This window comes from Coffea eugenioides, chromosome 11, assembly GCF_003713205.1.
Source record: "Coffea eugenioides isolate CCC68of chromosome 11, Ceug_1.0, whole genome shotgun sequence".
In the NCBI taxonomy this organism is placed as follows: Eukaryota; Viridiplantae; Streptophyta; class Magnoliopsida; order Gentianales; family Rubiaceae; genus Coffea; species Coffea eugenioides.
In genome coordinates, this window is record NC_040045.1 from 33,178,642 (window position 1) to 33,197,656 (window position 19,015).

A 19,015-nucleotide genomic window follows, 5' to 3' on the forward strand; every position below is an offset into this window, starting at 1 on the left:
CTAAAATTATTGATTAGCAATGATGCCAAGATTATCAAAAAATTAAGAAAAAGGAAGGTGCACTTAAGACAGAGGAGCCTTATAAAACAAAAGCATAGTAGATTGCCTCCCTCAGGCTCAGGAAAACTTGACCGCATATTGGTCATTAGACATTTGATATGCCATGGGTGCTTTCCCTAATTACAAAAAAAGATGAATTATAACATATAAATAGGGACACATAATAGTGGTAGTATAGTGTTCAAGACACAATATGGGCATTCCACATGTACTAGCTATACCTTATCCAGCACAAGGTCATGTACTTCCCCTAATGGAACTTGCCTTGCGCCTAGTCAAGAATGGCATCAAGGTTACATTTGTGAACACGGAATTTGATCACAAGCGAGTCATTGAATCGTTATCAGGTGAAGAAAATGTACCTGATATGATGCATCTGGTATCCGTCCCAGATGGCCTGGAATCGTGGGAAGACAGAAATGACCTGGGGAAGTTAACAAAGACAATTTTTCGTGTTATGCCTGCAAAGTTGGAGGCTCTAATGGAGAAGATGAATGAATCTGAAACTGACAAAATCACATGCCTTATTACTGATGAGAGCATGGGTTGGGCACTGGAGATTGCGAAGAATATGGGAGTCAGGGCTGTAGCCTTCTGGCCTGCAGCAGCAGCTCTATTGGCTCTGCAACTCAATATTCCAAAGCTCATTGATGATGGAATCATAGACAGCTCTGGTAAGACTCCTTTCAGCATAATACTTTTACAGTTTCATCATTTTCGTATAGGCACTTACTTTTTTGTAGTCATAAAACAGTAAAACAATATAAAGTTGATTTAGAATTGGAACCTATGAAGTTAAAAATCATAATGCAAGCAAAGTAACAAACTCATAGGAAACAGGGAGGTGCAATTTTGGGTGTTTCAAAATAAGTTGAAAGTTGAAAAACATATCAAGTGAATTAGTTTTCATCAATGCAAGGAAATTTTTGCAGCAAAGTAAAAAAATGCTTTGCCAGAACAATGATTATCAAATTTCGCATTTATTAAGGCAAATTTTGTGGCAGGAACTATCATGAAGAAGCAGATGGTCCAGTTATCATCCACCATGTTAGCCGTGGACTCTGAACACTTTCTTTGGGCGAGTGTCGGTGATGCGACCACACAGGGTATTGTTTTTGATGCAATATTAAAAAATAACAGAACATTAAAAATGGCTGATTGGATTATCGGCAACTCGAGTAATGAGTTAGAGACATCAGTTTTTACCTTATTTCCAGAAATGTTGCCAATTGGCCCTCTTCTAGCTAGCAACCGGCTTGGAAAATCAGTTGGTTCCTACTGGCCTGAAGACTCGGATTGCTTGGCGTGGCTTGATAAACAACCAGTCCAATCAGTCATTTATGTTGCATTTGGGAGCTTCACAGTTTTTGACCAGACACAGTTTCAAGAACTGGCTCTAGGCCTTGAACGCACCAATATGCCATTCCTGTGGGTTGTGAGGCGGAATTTAACAGCAGAAACAGATAATGCATATCCAAAAGGTTCCAAAGAGCGAATACAAGGACGAGGAAGATTATCCAGTTGGGCACCTCAACAACAGGTGCTGAGTCATCCTTCAGTTGCCTGCTTCCTCAGCCACTGTGGTTGGAATTCTACAATTGAAGGTGTAAGCAATGGTGTCCCTTTCCTCTGCTGGCCATACTTTGCAGACCAGTTCACTAATAGAAGCTACATATGTGATGATTGGAAGGTTGGATTAGGATTGGAAAAAGATGGAAATGGAATCATTGCACAAGGAGAAGTTAAGAACAAAATTGAGCAGCTAGTCACTGTTAAAGGCTACAAGGAGAGGGCCTTGGATTTAAAAGCAAAAGTTATGAGTAGTCTTAGAGAAGACGGATGTTCTGGCAAGAATTTCAACAACTTTGTCAAGTGGATTAAGGATGATTAGAACAACTAAGTGTGCTCTGAGCACGCTTGACTGCCACTTATCAATACAATTTAGCATTGATTCCACTCTACATCAAAGTATTTAGTATATTTTTTCCTTGAGATTTTGACTTATGCTTTTGCATTTCATTTTATAGCAGGTAATTCAATAGTTGCTTTTAAAATTTTTTTAGAACTTCAAGTTTACTTTTCTTGTTTGTTTAGGTGCTAACTAACTCGATGTTTGTCACTCTTAGATGAAACAAGCAAATATTTGCCAATATATTTACAATTAACGTAATTAAGCATATTTATCTGGGCTAATTTGTTACAATGAATTACTAATTTTAGGAATATTTTGTACAAGTAAAAAACAATCCTCACATTTAAGCATATATTTGTGAATACATGATTAGGCAAGTATAGTAAGCTACTACATAGGATGAGGAGATGTATCAAGCCAAAAGTGTTCATAATTTTCTGAATAATTTATTGGCTTAATTACACTTTGCCCCCTGAACTTGAGCCCTTTTAACACTTTACCTCCCTAATCTCCAAATATATACGCTTTACCACTTGTGATCAATACACTATGAATTTGATCTTTTAGCACAAAAATAAATTAGATAATCCACAATAAAGAAGTCTAAGCAACTCAATGTGTTTTTTCTTAATGCCTATAGCAATACTTATTTTAAATGAAATAAAATTAATTAGTGCATTTGGAATGAAATTATTTGCTTATATTTTTTTATTGTAGTACTTTTTAATGTGTTTTATATGAGATAAAAACATGATTAAAAAATAAATGTGTATTTTTGCCCTCTTGATAATTTTATTTTTGTACATGATAAAATGAGACGAGTTTAAGAATTTAGAGAGTAAAGCATCCACCACAAAAATTTAAAAACTAAAGCAAGAATCAAGATATAATTTAAGGGTGCCAAATGAAATTAACGCTAATAAATCAATAGTATATTTAACATGGTATGACAAATCATGCAATAAAACATGTTTGGCGTAAGAGAGCCATGACTTCACGTGTGGGTACTATCGACAAACAAACACCCCTTCAAGACAAAAGGCAGTTCCCTATATACAGTTTTTCCTAAAAGACTTGCAAATCAAAACTGTCAGCGAAGTTACTGAATCACAAGAAAATAGTAAGTGCAGCAATCAGCATCCTATCCGTTTTAGTGCAACAAATCAATCTGAAGAAACAGTAGATCTATGGATGTTTTACTATATTTTTTACATCCTTAATAGGCAAAAACTTTCATTGAAAATAATAACTTTCTTTTGTGCATAATAGATTATCTAGTGTAACATGTGTGTATATTTTCCTCGTCCTAAAGAAGCAGTGCCTTAAATTACACAAGAAATTGTTGGAATTAAAATACTTTTGTTATATCTTATTCAACAATTTGCCGTCGTAGGTATTACTTGTTGATTGCTCAATAGACATTGTGGCCAAGTTTGAATGAGCAAAGTAGCAAAAATTTAACTCTACGTTGAGTGTAAAAAACTGAATTTCCATTTTTACCGTTGTTTAGTTGAATTTGGTCCAAAAATATGATTTACTCACAACCTCAATTTGGTACAAAATTGACATTTGTTAGGAATTAGAATTTTTTTATAAAAAAAAAAGAGAGAGAGAAACAATAGCAGTTTAAATGCAATGAAAATTTGGCCTATATATATATATATATGTGTGTGTGTGTAAAAGCAACAAGAAATTGTGAGGCCATGCAAATTGGAAACCCTAAATATTGCAAATCAATAAGAATTGGCCGTCATGTTGTCCTAGAAATAACAACAGCATGATTCGTACGGCCGCCAAGTTGTCCTAGAAATTATAGGATAGTTTAGTTCCAATGGTGCTATTAAGTGACTGTTTGCTCCACAACAGAAATTTTGCTCCCATTGTCTTCAGACTTAAATGCAATTTCTTGAAATATGTTTAAAAGTCATCACTAACTTTAATTCTCTTCGGCCACTTGGGTAATATCTATATATCATGCTGCATTTACGAAGAGGCTATACTATATATGAGCATAGTAGTAGCTGTATCATATATGACATGGAAGAGCTGGTGAATTGCTTAAGATCAACTTTTACAGCTTAAACACGGGCTTTGGCAGCTGACGGATGAAGATGCATAGCATATGTAATTTACAACAGGACGCAACAAAACCATCGTCTGCCTCAGTTCCCCTGTGAATAAGTACTCAATGCCCACTTTGACAAAATAATAAAGAAAAAAGGAAAAGAAAAACGTTGTCTAACAATTTTAATACCTCTAACAGAATATCTGTAAATAGTAAAAGATATTCAACATAGGGAAACTTTGTATAAAGGCCAAATTTTATACAAAGACACACAACTTTTGCTTAATTTCTGCGAAGGTTGGGCACATAATTTTGTGGTGAATCTAAAGACATTTATAGTTCTGATCACGTCAAAAGTGTGCACAATTGGCATACTAGAAATTTAGTGAAGTGTCACTTTTATTAGCTAGTATAATTCCGCTCTCCTTGCAGAAAACTTTCAGAAAAATAGTAAATATGAATCCTATAGTCACCAAATGATCTAGAATCAGAATCCAGTTTTGGAATTAGATAGTATGTAAACTTAAATATAACAACAATTGAATTGAACACAATCCAACATATCATGCGATAAACATGTTTCGAGTTAAATAGCAGTGAGTGCTTCATCTTTACGTGCTTGCATCTGCCAAGTACAAACAAAAATCACTCCAAACAGAAAACTAATTCAATCAGTCCATTTGGATTTTCCTGTTTTTTTTAAAATAAGTTTTTCAAATACAATACGACAGTAATATAGAAACAAAAACAACTTAAAAAAATCTCATATAAAAGTTTTTCATATACGCTGCTACAGTAAAGCTTTTCAAAAACACATCCAAAAATAGCTAATCCAAACTCAGCGAATTGAACATACAAATTTTATTAATTTAAAGAGGTATTAATTGAGTAATAAATTAATAATTTATTAATTTATCGATTGAACTTACAATTCAAGCAAACACTCATTTAATCAACTAAAGTTTTATTTTATTTTATAAAAATATGAATTATTCTATTAATAAAAGGAGGCTAAAAATCTAAGGAATATAAATCAATCCATATCTACTTGATTGCAAGTATAATTTAATTCTATTAATGTCTTCAATATACATACGTAAAAGTAAAATATTGGAACATTGGATTTTAATTGACAGGAAGGAAACAAAAAGCCCATGAGGCAATCAGAATGGAATGACCGCGCATGATTTCAGTATGGAGAATTAGTGAAGGAAAGTACTGTTGTAATGAAAATGGAAGGCAGGATAATTTATAATCCCGTATTCCTTCTAGTTGCGTATCCTCAACGAGTCAACTCAGATTTAAGTCTTTAAAGTTGCATGCTCAAAAAATTATCTCTTGCCCATAGTCCAATTGGGCAAAGAGATAAAGTAGATTTAGATGTTGTTGATTGACCAAAAAAAAAGGATAAAATACCAAAAAAACTTAATATAGTTTGTTAAATGTTCAATTTAACTCCCTCCTATTTGAAAATCTATATTATAATTCCCTATAGTTTCGACTAAATTGAAAATTGGACAGAAAGCATTCAATTTAATGGTTATACGTGAAATGTCAATATTGTCCCTACTATATGTGAGATGCTTTCCATTTAATTTTCAATTTAGTCAAAACCATAGGGAGTCATATTGTCTCTATATAAATGAACTTCCTATGGTTTGTTGAATATTCAATTTAACTCCCTCTGCTGGTTTAAAAAATTACACTATGACTCTCTACGGTTTCGACTAAATTGAAAATTAAATGGAAAGCGTCTCACATATAGTAGGGGCAATATTGACATTTCACACACAACCATTAGATTTGATGTATTCTGTCCAATTTTCAATTTAGTCGAAACCATAGGGAGCTATAGTGTAGGTTTCCAAATCAGAGGGAGTTAAATTGAACATTTATCAAATCATAGAGAGTTTTTTGGTATTTTACCCAGAAAAAAGATATAAGAGAAATTTCATTTTCATGATTATCGGAATTTAATTCATGTAATGCACAAATAATCTCAACAGGAAGTATCAATTTATTTCTCAAAACATAAAGCCTACTTCACATGTCTTAGGAGATTGAAAAAAAAAAGCAGTAAACTTAAATTAGATAAGAAACAAAAAAAGATAATTAGTATCCCTACTTTACTCTACAGTTTATAACGTTCGATGAGTTCGTTTGAGCTCAACTAACTATATTTGGTCGAGTTTGAGTAAACTAACATAACCACACACACACACACACACACATATATATATATATATATATATATATAATAGGAAAATGGTGGGGTTTAAGAAGCGGGGAGGGGACAAGGAAATTTATAGAAATAATTTAAGAACTTAAGAAGAACTAAAAGGAGTGTTTTTAGTAATAAGCAAAAAGAAATTTTTTGCTTCACTTTTAGAAAATAATTAAACAAGATTAGGAAATAAGGGGGAGGGTTGGGTGGTAAGACAAAGGGATTGTAAGTAGGAGGATCTGAATTCAAACTTTTGCACTTCCAAAAGAAAAAAAAAAGATTTGGAAATGAAATTCTCAATTCAAGGGTGAAAGGTAATTTTCTTGGAAAACTAAATAAATAATGCTTTGTTAACAATGCCTAATGAATCTTGATTCCATACCATTATGAATAGATTTTGGGTACGTTTGGTTCCCCATAGAATTGGAGTGTAGAATTGGAATTGGAGCTCCAATTTCAATTCTTGTGTTTGGATACTATCTTTTCTGTAGAATTAGAATCGAATTGCAATTCCAAATCGATCGAATTCCATGGTTCCAATTCTTTGGCTGGACCAAAGAATTCCAATTCTAATTCCACGACTGAACTCCTCAATCGGGTCAACACGCGGGTCTTGTACGAGCAAAATCTCAAAAATGGGTCAACTATAAAATTGATGGAAAAAACTCAAACCTCTCTCTTCTCTTTCCATTATCAATCCCCATATCTAATGCTCTGTTGGAGCATTCCTGCCGCCGCCTCCTTCACTTGTGCTGCCTTCACCCATCACTTTTGCTGCCACTTCCACCCCTCCATGCTCCACTCGCTACCCATTGCATAACTCAGGTTGAAATTATGGGGTTTTAATTAGTTTCTGTCAGTCTCCTCCTTCCCTTCCAGTGAATGAATTGAGAATTGATTCGATGAGTGAAGAATGAAATTTCATTACCAATTTGGCAAAATTCATTGATCAATTCCATCTTAGTGTCCAAGAACAAACAAAAGTGCCCAACTTCTTCGTTATTTCCTTGAAGCCGATACTTGTTCAGGAGAGAACGAGGAATAGTCTCTATTATTAGCAGTTGAATTGGTAAAAAGGGGCAATTTCCTCGTACAAAAATTCAAGCTACATTAGAAGAAGTCGTCTTCGGCCCCCCCAAACTTCATTCGCTTGCTTTGTAGTTCCAAGTCTTCATCAAGTCAAGAAACCCCAGCTGCAAACAATAAATACCACACTGGTACGGTTTACTCCAGGATTGACCGATACTATAACCAATACGACATGGCTTTGCAATTTACTCCCTACTATTCCAGAATTTTCAGATAGAATTAGAGTTTATAAAGGTAACTTCAAAATTTAATTTTTTTTCTATTAAACATTGTTTTTTTAAGGTATTTTTTCTATTAAACATTGTTTTTTAAGGTATTTTTTCTGATTATTTGTGGTATTGATTGATTCTATGCGGTTATTATTATTATTTTAAGCTTATAATTTACGATGTTATGAGAACAAAAGAACAAGTTGGTCTTTGATTTCCATTTTCTTGTATGTTTGAGTTTTAGTTAATTAGTCAAAGTTTGACTTGGAACCCATTCGGGATAATGCCTGAACGTGTAGGATTTGAGAATACTTATTAGGAACTTGGACATTTTTTATTGATCCCGAGGCTTTTGGAAAAATCAACTTTGATTAGAAGTAAACTAATAATACTACTGCTACCTTTTGGAAAAATCAACTAAGTTTTGTCTGAGACCTGTGTAGCACTTGGAACTCTGTGCAGAAAGTGCAGAAAGCATTATTGCAGTCGCATGTCCATGCAAAATCTGATAAAAGTCCTGTAACAGTAGCTGTGTAGCACTTGGTGTATGATAAAATTAGTGACGAGGTATGTTATAAACGGTAATGACTTTTACAAATAATCCCACGATTGAATTTATGACAGGGTAGTGGAGAGAGGTTTTCACCAATTAAATGAAACAGAGCCTGGTCTACTTGAACAAGAACTTAAACTAACTGCTTGTAGAGTAACATCTGTAAGTAAGCCTTGGATATAACTGCAATTTCCCATGATTAAGCCTATTAATTCTACTTCCTTATTTTGTTAACTTTTCACACCAGGTGTAGTGTCTTGTTCTTTAAAGGAGGTGAGATTATTGTACACTTGTTGTAGCAAATTAGTGACCCCGTCAAATTTCTTGGAAGGCGCTAAATATTAGATGAGAATGATATTAAGAAGCAAGAGGAAAAGCTAGAGGCAGGTGCTTCATTTCTTGTGAAAATGGTACATTTGCTCTACAGCTAAAGCAAAATGGTCGTTGTGTCCTTATTCAAGTATTATTTGTCAAAGGAAAATGGTCTTAATTTAGCATTGAGCTTATGCAGTTTTACAGTCACCCTTACCTGACATGGAAACATTGTGAACTGATGGCCTGCGTAGGTCTGCAAGGAGGAGGAAAGTGGTGGTGCCTTGGTGTTTCAATGTTGAAGCTGATGGCTTGGTTCCTTTGTTTTGTGTTTTTGAAATCCACAATTGGTTGAATTCTTGTCTTACCTTTGAAACTAGAAAGGACTATTACAATTCAAAAGGACTACCTTTCTCTTTGGCTTGTTTTAGGCTTTTAGCGAGAATACATTTTTCTATTTCTTTTAGTGAGAAGACATTTATTAAACTTTTAGTGAGAATGCATTCTTCTAAAGAATCGTGAATTTGTTTTGCAATATTTTCTATTTATATTGTCATTGTTGGTTGTGGTTTTGCCTGAATGTCTCAGCTGGTTGTTGCTCTTGGGGCTTATCGAGGTTTTGGCTGGTATTTTGCAAAAAAGGAAGTAACTTGCTTTTTTCATTATAGTAGTCATGGATTATATCAATATTTGGCTGTATCAATGTTTGCTTTTTTCAGACGCCAAGAGACTACTAATGGCTAGGACTGGTGTTGCTTCCAGAGGCCAAAAGTTTCGATTGCTAACAAACCATTTCAATGTTAAAGTAGCCAGAAATGAGGGCTACTTTTCCACTACAATGTATATAACCTCTATCTCTGTGATGGTTGTTTAAGCAAGCAATTTAGCACAAGTATTCTGTTCTTGATATGGAGGTGTCGATTTATATTATCATTGTTGCAATATTTTCTATTTATATTGTCATTGTTGGTTGTAATTTTGCCAGAATGTCTTAGCTAGTTTCGGGGTTTTGGCTGATATTTTGCCAAAAAAGGAAGTAATTTGCATTTTTCCTTTAAATTTTTAGTAAAAATTAGCTAAATTAAGAAAAAAAAGAAATTATTATATAAAAAAAAAGAAAAAAAAGAAAAATTTTATGTAAGCAAATGTTTTATGAAAACAATTCTAATTCCTAATGAATTCTTCTCTCATCCAAACAAAGAATTTGGAATTCCAAATAAATTCCGTATCAAGTCTATGTATTTTCCAAACGAAAGAATTGCAAGGATTTGGATTTCTAATTCATAGAATTCAAATTCTATAGAATTCCAATTCTGTAGAACCAAACGTACCCTTTGAGTATTTCGTATTTAAGATTAGACAAATCAATCATTCTATTTTTTTTGCTTGTGCATATTCCTAAAACTAAAGTCGAAAGCCCTAAATCGGTGGCAAACTTTCACTTAATCTATTGGGGTGTTTGTAGCTTCTTAATTAGGACGTTCGATTCCATGTTTGTTTTTTTTCCCCTAATGATCAATTCTCAAAATATTAGGAACGCATTCAACAATAGAACTTTTCGTTATATAAAAACGTAAATTAATTTACATTTGTGTCAGAAATTATAGTTGTTTAGAAATTTTCGCGTTATGTGTTCTTACCTCTCTAACTTTTGGATTTTATTTGTGTTCTTCTATTTGTTATATTTAATTATTGTTCACTTTGTGCTTTGTTTTTTCAAGCAGGAGAGGGGCAGGACTTAAAAAAGCAAGAGGAAAAAAGAGAGAATGGAACCCCTCCCAAAATCTTTAAATCTTGAAATCTCAACCTTAACTATTAGATCAAAATCTATAATTCATTTTGTGCTTACAGTCATAAATCACATAATTAATTTTAGAGTAAAATGCGCTAGAAATCATCAAATTATTATAAAATTTCACTTAGCCTATTGAACTATTTTTGTTCTCATTAGCCCACTAGACTCTTTATGATTAATTATGAGGCTAACTCCGTCAACTTCAACTCACTACAACAAAAATGGTCTTTCCTGACATGTCTGTAAGGACACTTGTTGGTTTGTGTCATTATAGTACTCCTATCCATAGTTATTAAACCCGGCCCGGAGGGGAACCCGGCGAAAGAGGTGGGTGAACGGGTTACTGGTTCAACCAGTTGGTGAGTGGTTCAACCGGTGGGTCACGAAATATATTTAAATATTATGTTTCATAATTTTTGATATGGTTAAAACTATAATAAATTATGTCATAGTAAATGCTCAATTAGTCTAATTTATTATAGAATCATTAATTCTTATAAGAATTAACAAAACCTAAATGCAATTAATAATCCATCAAATTTCAAGAATAAAATTTTATCTAAGTATAATTATCTAGTTTATTTATGAATTTTAAATGCAAAGAATTATTAGGAACGATATTTGCCTTTAGAATGAATTATGTGATATGTTATTTTTTAAATTCATTTCATAATTTATAGAGTCTGGGGAGTAATAAAATTTATTAAAAGATTCCAAATAAATTATGTTTTGGAAAATTAAAATAAGAATAAGTCTAATATATAATATAAAAAAAGACTAAATGTTAAACAAGTGAGCTGTTGGTGCAGTGGTTGTTGCATTTCCTTCAATACAAGAGGTTGTTGGTTCGAAGCTTCACTCCAGCATCTTTCTTCCAAACATTTTTAACATGCAAACCCGGTTTCCTATAAAACCGGACGGTTCTCCGGGTTTGACCGGTTGAACCGCCGGTCCGTTGAAAAGTCAACGGTTTAGTTGTCAAAACGATCCAATTAGCTAACCGGCCCGGCTCAATGGCCGGTTCACCGGGTTGACCGGTCGAACCGCCGGGCCGGGCCGGGTTTAATAACTATGCTCCTATCATGACACTTATTAGCAATTCAATAATATATATTCTAATTTTTTTTATTTTATCAGGTATACAAATAATAATGTGCCTTTAGACTATTTAACATGACACTTGAGAAAATGTAAGATATATCAAAAAAAAAGAAAGACACTAAACGGGATCGTTTGATTTTGGCGGAAGATTCATTTGCTCTAAAACACTCAAAATTTTCATTCTGCCGGCCAAAACGCTTACTCAAAACACCTGCTCAAAATTTTCATTTTCCAGCTCCACAATTTCCAGCCTCCCTCTCTCTGTCTCTCTATCTCTCTGTTGTCAGATTCCGATGTAGTTGGTGGGAAAAATGGGCAGCAGCCAGGCAGCAGTTTCCATAAAGTTTCAACCGTGGCTCCCTCAGGCAGCTAACAGCAGCATCAGCAACAAAATCTCTCTCGAAGGAAACCCACTTCCGGGTCATCATCATCTTCTTTTTCAAATTCGGCTCAACAAATTTCTCCCCCGACTCGAGTAGTTCATCGAGAATCGTCTTCCAAGTCCAATCTCAATTTGCCCTTTTGGCAAACTACCTGGTTCATTGGCTTACTTTTACTAATGGCAATCTCGTTTTTCGGTCTCTCCATTTTCCTTTTTCTTACCCTTGACTCCGATTTCACCTCTTCCCCCGTCTCTACCGCTTTCGAAGGCCTCCAAGTAAGCCGAAAGCCCACTTACTACTTCAAATTCGTGGTTTTTGCGTTCCTGTAGTTGCACAGATATGTGGTGCATCTTTGTGTGTGTGTGTGTGTTTTTCCCCCTATTTGTTGAAATTGTATGCGGAAAGTTGTTTTGTAGTTATTTTTGGTTCAAAATTTGGACCAAGTTTGTGCTATTATAGGCATGTGATGGTTATAAATTATAGCGTTTTAGAGGTTTATAAGCTAAAAGAGGACAGGGAAAGAGGAAATGGAGTTGTTTGTGTAGAATTAGTAATAGCCTTCGACATGTTTGATGAAATGCCTCAATAATCTTTGTTGAAAATCTAGCTGGGCACGTGACCACTTTTTGGTCTGCCTTCGGATGTACAAGCAGCAGCTGATTGCAAAAAATGGACAAAGGCAAGTCGTAAAGCTGCACGACTCCAGTCAGCTAAAGATGCTGCACCTGTTAGGGTTGAGATCTTGGAAGTTGGCGAAGAAGGTATGCTAACAGAGGAGTTGGCGCACAACTTGGTCATCAGTGAAGGTGAGATTTTTAGATCTTTATACTCAAAGGGAATCAAACCTGATGGTGTGCAAACTCTCAGCAAAGACATGGTGAAGATGATCTGTCAGGAGTATGATGTTGAAGTTATTGATGCTGACCCTGTGAAAGTGGAGGAAATGGCAAAAAAAAGGAAATTTTTGATGAAGATGATGTCGACAAGTTGGAAGACAGGCCTCCTGTTCTGACCATCATGGGACAAGTGGACCATGGGAAAGTAAGCAACAAAATTTTTTCTTGTAGTTGGTTTCAAGAAGCATTATGTGTGTCGCCAGTTAATGGATCTTTTTTGAAGTCATTATGATCTCATCCCATGAAATAATTTTACCTTTCTTTGTTATTTGATTGTTGCCTATGAACATTTTGTGTGCTTCCAGTTAATTGATCTTTAGAAGAGTCATTCTAGATTTATTGTCCCATAACGATCTTTAGCTAATATATTACTGATTTTCTTTTGGGTTGGCAAACCACACTTTTGGATTACATCAGGAAAAGCAAGGTATGAATCGATTATTTTTATTGATGTTCACGTTGAGGTACATTTTTTGTAATGCCATTATGATTTGATGACTTTAGAAGAAGTACCTTATTCTGTCTTATGTTATGATACTTGAATAGCTGGGAACTAAATCTTAGACAGCCTACTGTAGGTGGCAGCATCTGAAGCAGGTGGAATTACTCAAGGCATGGGGGCATACAAGGTACAAGTACCTTTTGATGGCAAGCCACAGACTTGTGTTTTCCTTGACACCCCTGGACATGAGGTAATTAATGATGTAGCACTGGTTCTAACTTTTAACTGCTTATTCATGCAAGTTTTTTTTTTTTGCTTTTTTAAAATTTTTATGTCAAATGTTCTTCTTGGAGATTTTGCAGACATATCTTAACAGGCCTTTGTCAAGATGAATTATCTAACATAACTGTACAAATGGTTGGATAGGCATTTGGAGCGATGAGAGCTCGTGGAGCCAGAGTAATAGACATTGTTGTTATTGTAGTTGCTACTGATGATGGAATTCGACCTCAAACAGAAGAGGCCATTGCTCATGCCAAAGCAGCTGGAATGCCAATTGTTATTGCTATAAACAAAGTGCGCTTGCATTTATTCTGAGATTTTCCACTGTGTGTTGGCTTGTATATCATTTAGTCTCATTTGCATTCTGCTTTTGATGTATGAAACATGATGACAAATCTCCTCTTGCTTATGGGAGTTGGCATTTTCAGTTCTCATAATCACAGTACTGCTCAAGTTTGATGTTTCTAGATTTTTACATCATAGCATATTATCTTATATGCATTCTGTTTTTTGGGATAATTTTAAAAGTCCTTTGGGTTTCTGATTAACGGAATGTAGAGCAGGGAGCAGTACCTGCAGGTTGCTTCTATTTAAAAAAAAAAAACTCCTGACAATTAAAAGTGTCAGCATAGAATTCGATATTCTAATGTTGTACTATACCTATACTGACACTTTCAAATATCAAGAAAAGAGATTTTTGTTGGTAGATGGGATGTTATAACAGCATAGTTTTCCTGACATGTTGAATAGTATGAGTCTATCCCCACATTGGAAGGGACAACACTCGCCCTAGGTGTGAGGATAGATAAAGTGTCAGGTTAGATTATCTATACTGACACTTTTAAATGCCGTTAAAAGCCATTTTTGTTATAGTGACTGTTAACATTATTACATAAATATGGTCACTTACCTTGATCAGATAAGGTATATATCACTTGAATAGAGTGGTGAAAGTTTAATATACAAAGTTGTTGAACTTAATTTTTGAGTTAGTTATTGAACTTAATATATTATCGCTTACCGGAGGCTGATTTTACAGGTTGGAACAACTTGGTCATGATCAGCAAAGGTGTACGATAATTTAGTGGCTGATTTTGTAGCTTCCAGTTCCACAAGAGGATGTATGGCAGTGCCCATATCGATTACAGGCATAGGTTTCTCTTACCTGTCGATTTTTTGCTGCCATCCTTTAACTTCAACGGGTTATGAACATCTGAGTGCTCAAATGTTCAAGCTCTATTTGTAGACATCTGAATATGTGACACGGGCTGCGTGGTTGTAATTTTATATGTTGGGTATGGTTATTGTTCTTATTATTTGATGTATAATAACATTACATTGTTATATTCTTGAAAAACTTAATATAAATGATTAAATACTTTATATATATATTATATATTCAGTATAACAATATAATGTAATACTACACTAAAACAAGGAGACAATACAATCCTTTGAATAAGTACTGCGATGGAAAAAAGCAGTACTAGTATAAATATAGCCATTAGTCAAGCATTTCCTTCTAAAGTTGGATTGGTAGATGTTTACGCGTTCTTCACTCTGAAAGACCAACAAGACCTATATTATCAAAGTCCATAATTGAAAAGAAGTCACCAGTCCATAATTAGTAAGGACTTTGATAATTGAAGAAGTCACTAGTAGGGGCTTTCTCTCTCTTGAAAAGAGAGCTTTTCTCTCCATGGTGGGAGAGTGGAAAGTTTTCAAAAAGTTTCAAAGTTCCAAAAGTTTCAGAATTGCAGGTGGTCTTCAAGATCCCAGACAACCAAAAACCAAAACAACTTTGTCCGAATCCACTACGAAGGACGAATTAAAGGAGACAATGAGGAGCTATTCACTGAGGTGTGCTGAAACATAAAGGCATGCTCATGGCCGGTACCTGATCTTATCTTGCTTTACTGTTTTTATGCATTAGTGATAGGTGCACTTCCACGTTTTCTAGTTGCCTACCAGAACTGTATTTTTCTAGAGGAAAAGCATATTTTCTGTCTTCCTCGTAGTTTTTTTGGTGTTTTCTTTTCTGCTGTGATATTGTGGGGGTTACCTGTTTTACCTCTTTTATAAGTCCCATGGCTGAGGAGCTAGCAGATATACTGCAAAGCTTTGAGCTTTCGAGTAAGGAGCTTCAGGTTACTGACGTGGGTAGGGATGAGCTGGCTATTGGTATTAGGGAGTGCCAATGCAGCTTGATAGGGAAGATAATGGGTGAAAAGATTGTAAATTACACAGGAGTCAAGAACTTTGTCACCATAGCCTGGAGCTACCCTAGAGACCTGAAAGTAGCAGAGCTAGGGCCGAATACTTTCCAGTTCATACTCCTAGGAGAAAATGACAGAGAAAGAGTCATGAATGGAGGGCCTTGGATACTGGACAATCAGATACTAGTGATGAACAGATGGTATGAAGGTATAGAGGATGATGAGACAACTTTTAACCTGGCTCCAATCTGGGTGCAAGTCTGGAATCTCCCAATACATTGGATGTCTAAAGAGGCAGGGAGGAAGATAGGAGCTGTGTTCCACCAAGTGAGAGATGTGATAATCCCACAAATGGGTGGGAAGGAGGGAAGACATCTCAAACTTTCTGTACTCATGGACATTGCACAACCTCTTCTGAGAGGGCCAACAGTTAAGGTGGCAGGGAGTGCAAAATGGGCATGCTTTAAGTATGAAAGGTGCCCCGACTTTTGTTATAGCTGTGGTAGAATGGGTCATAGTGAAAGAACATGTGATAAACCTATGCTTGTATGCTTGTAGGGGAAAGGAAAAAAGATAATCAGTGTGGTACATAGATGCGGGCTAGAAGCGGAAGTAGGAAAATTTCACCTCAGAAAAATCAAACAAGTGCTAACTATAACCCCCAAAGACACCACTGGAGTTTTCAAAATGGAGAATGGGTAGAGAAAGAGAAACAGGAAGCTCCGGTAACAAGAAATTATGGAGACCAAGAATTAAAAGAAAGATGGTAGCATAGTGCCGTGCCTTCCACTTTACTTAATTTGGAATAAATTATGACTCAAAAAAGTCCAGAGCTTGCAGGCCCTTCAGAGAACGATCTAGCTTTACAGTGAAATGTAGCGGAGACTGTAGAGGACTGCACAAGTCAAGTCAACAACATAAAGTCTCCAATGAGTCTGAATTTTTTTTTTTTTTTTTTTTACAGAAACGTTAGGAAATATATTGATTTCAAAACAATTTATACAAACTTGAGCAATGGCCCATAAGGAGCTCTACAATTGTGTCATTTGACACAGAGGACTTAGATATTCCTCATCTTGCGCTAATGAAGTAGCATACTTACTAATTCTTCTCCCTAGTCTATTACACTGGTTGGCAACTAAGCTAAATGAGCAGTTCATAAACAAAGCTTTGAACATGTGAATGTCTTCCAATTGAGCAAAAAGTCTTACATCTGTGGTCTTGTTATTTCTCAGCATTCGTACCATCTGTGCGGATGAAACAAGCAGATGCACAGCAGGCCAATGCTTCTGGCTGATTTTACACAACGCTAATTTGAGTGCAGCCGCATAATCCAATAAAGTGTCCCCTGTACTTCTGTCCTTCATGGCCCATGTAGCATGCACCTTGTTGTCCTTGGTTGCCACTATACTAATGCCCATAGTTTTCGTTTCCTTCTGCTGGCTCACCTCCACAACAATTGTCATTGTGTTGCTGTTTGTTGTGTCATCTGGTGCCTCTTCATTGCTAGCTGATGTTTCCTGTCTGCTCGCCAGCTTACCTGTACCTTGCACTTCAGTGTATTCTATCCATTCTAGATGAGCTTTCTGTACAATGTCAAAAGGATTCCTACTCTTGTTGTTGAAGATCTTCTCATTCCTAGCTTTCCACAGTTGCCAAAGAATGTTCACGGTAAGTGCTTGGTGCTGCTGTCCTTCCCTCTTACTTGATGCTTCCATCAACTCACTCCACCATGTGTTAAAATTACCTCTTCTATCCTCAATGCCATCCCACTGCACAGGTGCCAATCTCCATAGCTCCTTTGCGATAGTGCAAAAAAACATCAAGTGCTCTATTGTTTCCTCCCCTTCGCCACACACTTGACATATTGGTTCCCCCATTCGAGTTCTGTAGTAAATGAGCTCGTTCACTGGTAGAGCTTTGTTCAGACATTTCCAAAGAAAATGCTTTAGTTTGCCCTTAATGTCCATTCCCCACATCTTCCTCCATACCTTCTCCTTCTGCACATGACAGCTGGTTTCCCCTTTCCCACTACTCTCTTGTTGTTGAGCTTTCTCCTCCCTTTCCAGCATCTTATAGGCTGACTTCATAGTGTATTTTCCATTATTGCTTGCTATCCAGTAGCTGCAATCTGTCCTGCCTGCTAAACTTATTGGAATTTTGAGGATTTCTTCAGCATCTTTCCCATTGAATGTACTGAAAATCAAAGGTCTATTCCACCTGAAATTGTGATCAGCTCTTTCACTTTGTGTAAATTGCAGCTTTGTGGTTTTGGGGTCGTAGGTTTCCCTTCTGTTGTATTTGGGATCCACCGATCTTCCCAGATGTTTGTGCTATTACCGTCCCCTATTTTCCTCCAGATTCCCCTTCCCACTTCATCTCTAACACTTGCTAGGCTTTTCCAAACCCATGAGGCAGTTGGATTCACCTGACACTTGAATATTGTGCTATCCGGATAGTACCTGGCTTTCATAACCTTACTTAGCAAAAGATTTGGGCATGTTATCAACCTCCAAATTTGCTTTCCAAGAAGAGCTTTATTAAAATCTTGCAGGTCCTTAAATCCCATTCCCCCTTTGTCTTTGTGCTTTGTAAGTTTAGACCAGGAGCACCAATGCAGCTTCTTTTTTCCTTCTTCTTCTCCCCACCAGTACCTAGCCATCATTGCACTCACATCTTTACAGAGTTTGCCTGGAAGTTTGAAGCAGGACATGGCGTACATAGGTAGAGCCATTGCGATGGCTTTCAGTAGTACTTCTTTCCCTGCATTGCTTAGCAACTTGTTTTTCCAACTTTCCATCCTTCGTTGACAATTATTCCTTATAAAGCCAAACAGTTGCTCCTTGGTTCTTGTAATAACCATGGGTAATCCAAGATATTTGCCTTGGCTTACCATTTAAACATTTCCTAGCTTGCTGCACACAGAAACCTTGTCCCCCTCAGGCGTGTTCTTGCTGAAGAAAACAGATGATTTATCGTAGTTGACCATCTGACCAGAGGCTTTCTCATAATTGGCTAGAATGTTCATGACCTCCTCAGCTTGACCTGCGGTAGCTTTGCAGAAAACTAAAGTATCATCAGCAAAGAACAAATGTGAAACTGATAGGCCTCGTCTACTGATACTAATACCTGATATCAATTTGCTCTCCTCAGCTCTTCTCAACAGATTTGACAGGCCCTCTGAACAGATTAAGAACAAATAAGGGGATAGAGGATCCCCCTGCCTTATACCTCTCTTGGGGCTGACATAACCTCTCTAATCACCATTGATCTTGAAAGAGTATGAGACAGTTGACAAACACTTCCATATCCAGTTGATCCATCTCTCCGAGAATCCCATTTTCTGCATGACTGCACATAAGAATTTCCACTCAACCCTATCATAGGCTTTTGCCATGTCCAGTTTTAATGCCATACACCCTATTGAACCTGTTCTTTTATTTCTCAGGTAGTGGAGATATTCATGGGACACAATG

The 19,015-nt window shown here is 36.0% G+C and overlaps 3 protein-coding genes and 1 long non-coding RNA gene across 4 annotated transcripts; 3 read left to right on the forward strand and 1 right to left on the reverse strand.

Annotated features, from left to right (window-relative positions):
* The first annotated feature begins 219 nt into the window (after positions 1–219).
* LOC113753328 (UDP-glycosyltransferase 83A1-like) lies at positions 220–2,064 on the forward strand. Its single transcript, XM_027297453.1, has 2 exons — positions 220–734; positions 1,065–2,064. The coding sequence occupies exons 1-2, from the start codon at positions 254–256 to the stop codon at positions 1,949–1,951; spliced, it is 1,368 nt and encodes a 455-aa protein (XP_027153254.1). The 5' UTR covers positions 220–253; the 3' UTR covers positions 1,952–2,064.
* Positions 2,065–12,988: 10,924 nt separating this feature from the next.
* LOC113751114 lies at positions 12,989–13,530 on the forward strand. The gene is made up of 3 exons (XR_003464770.1): positions 12,989–13,026; positions 13,178–13,291; positions 13,468–13,530. It is a non-coding gene; the product is annotated as an uncharacterized LOC113751114 (long non-coding RNA).
* A 1,880-nt stretch (positions 13,531–15,410) lies between these two features.
* On the forward strand, positions 15,411–16,097 carry LOC113752319. Its single transcript, XM_027296435.1, has one exon. It carries the CDS (start codon positions 15,411–15,413, stop codon positions 16,095–16,097), a length of 687 nt encoding a protein of 228 aa, XP_027152236.1.
* Positions 16,098–16,570: 473 nt separating this feature from the next.
* LOC113752320 lies at positions 16,571–18,339 on the reverse strand. Its single transcript, XM_027296437.1, has 2 exons — positions 18,002–18,339; positions 16,571–17,759 (listed from the first exon to the last, which is right to left on the reverse strand). Exons 1-2 carry the CDS (start codon positions 18,337–18,339, stop codon positions 16,571–16,573), a joined length of 1,527 nt encoding a protein of 508 aa, XP_027152238.1.
* Positions 18,340–19,015: the final 676 nt, after the last annotated feature.